Source organism: Ammospiza nelsoni, chromosome 5, assembly GCF_027579445.1.
Source record: "Ammospiza nelsoni isolate bAmmNel1 chromosome 5, bAmmNel1.pri, whole genome shotgun sequence".
NCBI classification, from domain to species: domain Eukaryota; kingdom Metazoa; phylum Chordata; class Aves; order Passeriformes; family Passerellidae; genus Ammospiza; species Ammospiza nelsoni.
The window spans coordinates 13,254,477-13,260,476 of record NC_080637.1 but is presented as its reverse complement, the minus strand read 5'-3'; the positions used below and the strand labels follow the sequence as shown (position 1 = coordinate 13,260,476).

Here is a 6,000-nt window from a genome sequence, read left to right as displayed (position 1 = left end):
GAGGGAACCTTTCCCTCTGGCACTGAAACCAGTCCAGGAGGGAGCCCCTGCCCCGTGCCAGTTTTGCACTTTAGCAATGCTGGCAGGTAGGCTCTCCTTTCCAATTCCATCATGTCACTGCCGCTCACCCCGGCTGGCTCTGGCCCTTGGGCAGGATCCAGCAGCAGCATGGTGGATGCTCTAAACCCTGGTGGATTTACTCCCATCTCCTGATGGCCTCTGTCAGTCCTGCTTTGTTAAAAATTTATGGTTTTATGAATCATTCGACTTGCCAGTGTTTTATGTTCAGTTTCTCATTTCCCTTCTGGTCTCCGCTGGGTTTGCCCCTCTTGCTGGGATAAAGGGCCTGGGCACACACTCTCAGGGAGTTAAACCCTTCTCCCAGGGACCTGCACTCCCCAGGACACACTCACTGGCCCCCTCCAGGGCTGCCCGACCCTCCTCTGGGGATGCATGTGCATCACTGAAATGGCAGTGGAGAAGGTTTCAGTAAAAATCTCACTTTTCCCCAACAGTGGGTGCAGGTACAGCAGAGGCAGGGCTGTGGCTGGGACGTGGACAGGGGCAGCAGGGCAGGAATTGGAGCTGAGGCAAAGGGACAGAGGAATAGGGGCAAAAAGATAGGGAATGGGGCAGGTGTACAGGGGCAGGGACAGAGGAACAAGGACATGGACAGGGCTGTAGGACAGGGGACAGAGCAGAGGGACAAAAGGATGGATAAAGGGATAGAAGTAGAGACATTTTTTTTATGTTGAGCCTGAGAGACAGGGACAAGGAAACGAGGAGGGAGCAGGATCAGGGACTCAGGTGTCAGGGTTGGGAGTAAGGGCTGAGACAGGGGCTGAGACAGGGGCAGAGGCAGAGACCGAGGCAAGGGCAGGATCAGAGCCAGGAGCAGAAGCCGGGTCGCGGACGGAAGGGCAGGGGCAGGGGCAGGGCAGGGACAGGGACCCGCGGCAGACAAAGGGCGGGTGGCAGAGCCCGGCTCGCAGCCCCGTGCCCGCGGCGGCAGCACCGCGCACCGGCGCGCAGAGCGAGGAGCAGGAGGAGCGGGCGGCGGCGGAGGAGGAGGAGGAGGAGGAGGGGAGGGACCTTCCCCTCCCTCCCACCCCGGCACCGGGGGAAATAAATTATTCCCAGCCCTCGCGCTCCCAGCTCCGTGCCCCGCACCCGGCAGCGGCAGGCGGGGACGGCGCAGCCTTGTCGGGGCGCGGAGGGGCCGCCCCTGCCCTGGCCGAGCTCCGCTCCGCGCAGCGCCGCGCCGGGGGGCAGCGCCCGCCCCGTCCGCCCCGTCCCGCCCCGTCCCGCGCGGTGCGGAGCGGAGCGGCGCCGGCCCCGCCGTGCCCTGGATGCCCCAGCGGCGCCGGCGGCAGCAGCATGGAGCGGCGGCGGGGCGTCCCCGGGGGCTGGCCCTGCCTGCTGGCCGCCCTGGGTGCCCTGCTGGCGGCGGGCCGGGCGGCTGCGCCCCGCGCCCGCTTCTCGCCCTTCTTCTTTCTCTGCACCCACCACGGCGAGCTCGAGGGCGACGGCGAGCAGGGCGAGGTGCTGATCGCCCTGCACATCGCGGGCAACCCCTCCGCCTACGTGCCTGGCCAGGAGTACCACGGTAGGTGGGGGCGCCCGCCGCGCTCGGCGCTGCTCGTCCCGGGCGGTCCCGGGGCGTCCCGCGGGGAGGAGGGCGGTGGGGGAGAGCGGGAGCCCTGGGCGGGTTCGTGTGCCGTGCCCCGGGGCAGCCCCGGCGCGGAGCGCCCCTTCCGTCCGTGCGGGGCCGCGCTCACCTGCCCCGGGCTCCGGCACCGCCGCCCGCGCCCCGTCCCGGCCCCGGCGCGGCTCCCGCCAGGCGCAGCCCGGAGCAGAGGAAATCCCGAGTCCCCGCTCCTCAGCCGGGCCTGGGCCGGCTCTAGAGCCTCGCAAGTTGCTGGCGGTCTGTCCCTTTCTCACTTTCGGAGGCATTCAGAGCGCCGAGCGCATCCCGCTCTCCCGGGGCGCCGCGCGGTGCCGCAGCTGGCGCTGCCACCGGGTCCCCGCCGTGTGTCACCGCGGTGTGCGCAGTCCGCCCGCCTGTTGCTCCCTTGCAGGGGCCGGGGGCGACAGCCGGGGGTCAGGCACTCACAGGTAGCTTGGAGATGGAAGGTCGTGCCCAGAATTAATAAAAAACCCCCTGCTTTTCGTAAGCGGCCAGGCGGAGAAGAGTGAACAAGAAAGAATAGGCGAAGTTGCTCAGCAAGTAGTGTCTCTGTTTGGGGGCTGTTCTGGGAGAGGGGCACAGCCCCGGGCCGAGTGGGGCCTCGCAGGCGGGTACACTGCTGTGGGAAGCTGCTCCCGGCTGCAGAGTGCCCCTGGAAACCAGCACCGTGCGGTGCAACAGCCACATCTCCACTCCTCTGTGTGGAAAACTTCCATGTGGGAAACATCTTTTAATTCATAACGATGGGAGACTGCTTAAGGCTACATTTGCTAATCCTTCTTCTCTCTTTGTGTCTGTTTGGAGTTTGCAATGCTACAGAATAATAACAACAAATTCTGCAGTAGGCAATTGGAGTTCAGAGAAAATGACAATAAAGGTTTATTTCAAACCCATTGCTCAAAAGCAGATACTGTGTGACAGTCCCTGGCTAAAGATGGAATTAAACTTCTGACTTTGATATGTTCCAGCTCAAAATTTAAGTTTCAGGTAAAATATTGAATAGTTGAGTTATGTGAAAATTCTAATTGAAATTGTTACTGTAAAGACATAAACCCCAAACACGTCAAATACTCATTTTCACAAAGTATAAGGCATCCTGACGTTTTTGTCTATGTGTAAGCTTTAACAGTACAGTTTTACCAGATTCATAGGAAACTTTTGATTTTGAAATACTACTGACCTTTCTGAAAAGCCACATATGTAAGTTTTATGACTTCACCAGATAATTTTTTTCCTTAGAACCTTAGATCTTACCGCCCATAATACACACTCAGGTTAGGTCAATTGCATTCAACCTGCTGAACCACAGATGTGCAGAGGGAAAAAAGAATCCGGGATTTCCATTTGGCACTATTTTAAATGCTGGGGTTTTGAAATTGTATTTCAGCCACATCAATGACAGAATCACCCCTTTCCTCACTGCTGCCTTTTCCCCCCAAGCCTTCAGCCCGTGTTTGAGCCTTTGCTGGTTCAGGGATAGGGTTCTGTGGCGGGCAGGGCTGTCCGGCTGTCCTGCATGGTGAGGAGCAGGACAGAGCTTGTTTCTCCGGGGATGCTCTTCTGCATCTCGCCCTTTGAAACAGGGTTTTGAATTTTGAAGCACCAGCTTGAGGAGCAGCGCCCCAGCTGCGCGCCAGACCTTTCAGGTGGCCTAGAGTGGCTTTCCCGTCGCTGTTTTGCGTCTGACCGAGCAAAATGCGGCATCTTTAAATCCACCTCTGCTCCTCCCGGGATTTCTCCATGTCCGCTCTCAGGTTTTGCGGAGCTGCTGCCGCTGCCCGCCCGGGGAGCATCTCCGGGGCTCCAGCAGAGCTCGGGGCTCCAGCAGCGCTCCGGGGCTCCAGCTCAGCTCCGGGGCTCAAGGAGCGGCTCCGGGGCTCCAGCAGAGCTCCGGGGGCGATGCCGGGAGCCCCGGAGCGCTGCTGGAGCCCCGAGCTCTGCTGGAGCCCCGGAGCGCTCCTGGAGCCCCGGGGCCGCTCCTTGAGCCCGGGAGCTCTGCTGGAGCCGCTGCTGGAGCCCCGGAGCGCTGCTGGAGCCCTGGGGCCGCTCCTTGAGCCCCGGAGCGCTGCTGGAGCCGCTGCTGGAGCCCCGGAGCGGTGCTGGAGCCCCGGAGCGGTGCTGGAGCCCCGGAGCGCTGCTGGAGCCGCTGCTGGAGCCCCGGAGCGGTGCTGGAGCCCCGGAGCGCTGCTGGAGCCCCGGAGCGGTGCTGGAGCCGCTGCTGGAGCCCCGGCAGAGCCGCGCTCCCGGTGCGCGCTCCCGTGCTCTCCCGCGCTGCCGGCGCTGCCCCGGTACCCGCGGGGTGATGCCCCGAGCTCTGCGATGTTCGCGGGGTGCAGCCCAAACATTCCGGGTGTCTTTAAAGCCACCGTGCTCAGCAAGCGTAAAGAAATCGGCCGCGTTCAAAGCATGATCACAGAGGGAAATCCACAAGGCGAACTTGCAAAACTAACTTGTATACACAGTGCAAGGTGCGAGCCAGACTCCTAATTTATGTCAAACTTGCAATGATGATTTCTTTTCAAATTCGTGCATTGATAAAAAACCTACCCATGCCAAACCATATCAAGAGCCCTGTCTATTTGCTATGCACAGTGCAGCAGACGTATTCTTGAGCTAAGCACACTTAATTGGTTAGATATTTTGAAATATGTATTTTAAAACATTACAATTATCTACGTTAAATATAGCACAGAAAAAAATCAATCCCAGAGTATACAATCTGAAGAAATAATTTGAAGCAACTTGGAATCTTAAATACAGTTTAACGATGCTGAAAAATGCCAATCTGTACTGGTTGAGAATTTATAATTTAAAAATAAGACTTTAAAGGTGGTCTTGCTGGGACACAGAGCAAGGTTTTTGATATGCTGCACAGAAGCGCGGGACAAAGGGAGACTTACATATGTGCAGTGAAAACTCACCTGCTCAGAGAGTATATTAAAATGCTCTGAATCTTTGCAAGTTCCAGTGAGGCCCTGTTTCAGTGCCCCTTCATTCTACAGGAACAGGTGCCAGCAGCATCCAAGAGCATAGAGTTCAAAGAGGAGGGAATTGGATGAAACCATATGCCAAGGGCTGGATGAGAAAAAATTCTGATTAAAAAAATCAGCCACCGGCTTTCTGCTAATTTGTTTGGACATTTCCCTGGACACTCAGAGGGGGAGTCAGAGCACTGTGCAGCCACGGGAGCTGTGGCAGGGGCTCTCGGCCCTGTGCCCACCTGTCCCTCTGCTGCCCAGCACCACGGGAGAGGAGCAGCATGTGCTGCACCCGTCACTTGTCTGGGCAGCACAAGAGCTTCTGCAAGAGGCTTCTCTGGCACCCCGAATCTGGCATTTTATTTCCCTGTGCCTCTGAATTTCATAAGTAAAACAAAGGCAATAATATTCCCTAGTTTGCATAGTTAAATTGGATACATTAGGATTTAGCACTTCTCCCCAAATATTTAAAATTACTCAGATTTGGCCCTATTCCTGCAAACAGTAAGTATTTAATCACTGACTGAATAGGACCAGACCCACGCTGCATATAAATACATTCTTTTATATAAGACAACTGACTTGATACATCAGCAAACAATTTTATTACTTTTGGCAGACTTTTATTCCTTGAATTAGCTTATTTCAAATGTAATTAAGTCCTTGAGCTGGCAAGGCACTTATGGGCTTGCTCAAATGCAAACTGACAAAGTGTGCACTGGTTTAATGTAGGCACCTGCTCAACCTCCTCTCAGCCAAGGGGTGGCTGCGTGTTCAGGGAGCAGCATCAGGGCTCGCCTGGCTTGCTTGCAGCTTTCCTGGTAGATAGGGATGATCCTCTTTTGTTTTTTTCCTCTGTAATATGCAGAATAGAATATAATTTCTTTTAAAAAATATCAAGCCAATACCAATACAATTTGAAAATTTTTATACAACTCTATTTGGATTTATTTGCAATCTGCAGTTGGTTTTTTAAATCTATGTCAATGTACCTTCAGTGCTGAGAGCATGTACCATGATTTACAGGCAGATAAGTACATTGGAACTGTATAAAGAAATAAGGATAAACTTGACTGAACATTGAGTCTTTACTGACCTTAATCACAGAAAGCTCAAAATGAACAGTCAGATTTGTAGTGTTTAGAAAATACAAACGGATTATCTTTATACTGTATTTGTTCTTATCCCTTAAGATTTTTTTTGCTGTCACTGCAAACAGTTCCTTTTTCCCAAGGTTTCAAATTTAGATCTTTTAAGAAAAACTTTGAACTGTTTTCCCATGATTGATGCTAAAACTCATCATTCTGCCCTTAAAATAGTTTTCTTTAATGGGAC

General features: G+C 54.9%; 1 protein-coding gene across 2 annotated transcripts in view; it reads left to right on the top strand.

Annotated features, from left to right (window-relative positions):
- Nucleotides 1–1,377: 1,377 nt before the first annotated feature.
- The window catches only part of RELN (reelin), a 284,897-nt gene continuing 280,274 nt past the window's right edge, over nucleotides 1,378–6,000 (top strand). For both annotated transcript variants that reach the window (XM_059471986.1, XM_059471987.1), the window contains exon 1: nucleotides 1,378–1,606. In XM_059471986.1, coding sequence (XP_059327969.1) covers nucleotides 1,378–1,606 — 229 coding nt within the window. The remainder of the gene's footprint in view (nucleotides 1,607–6,000) is intronic.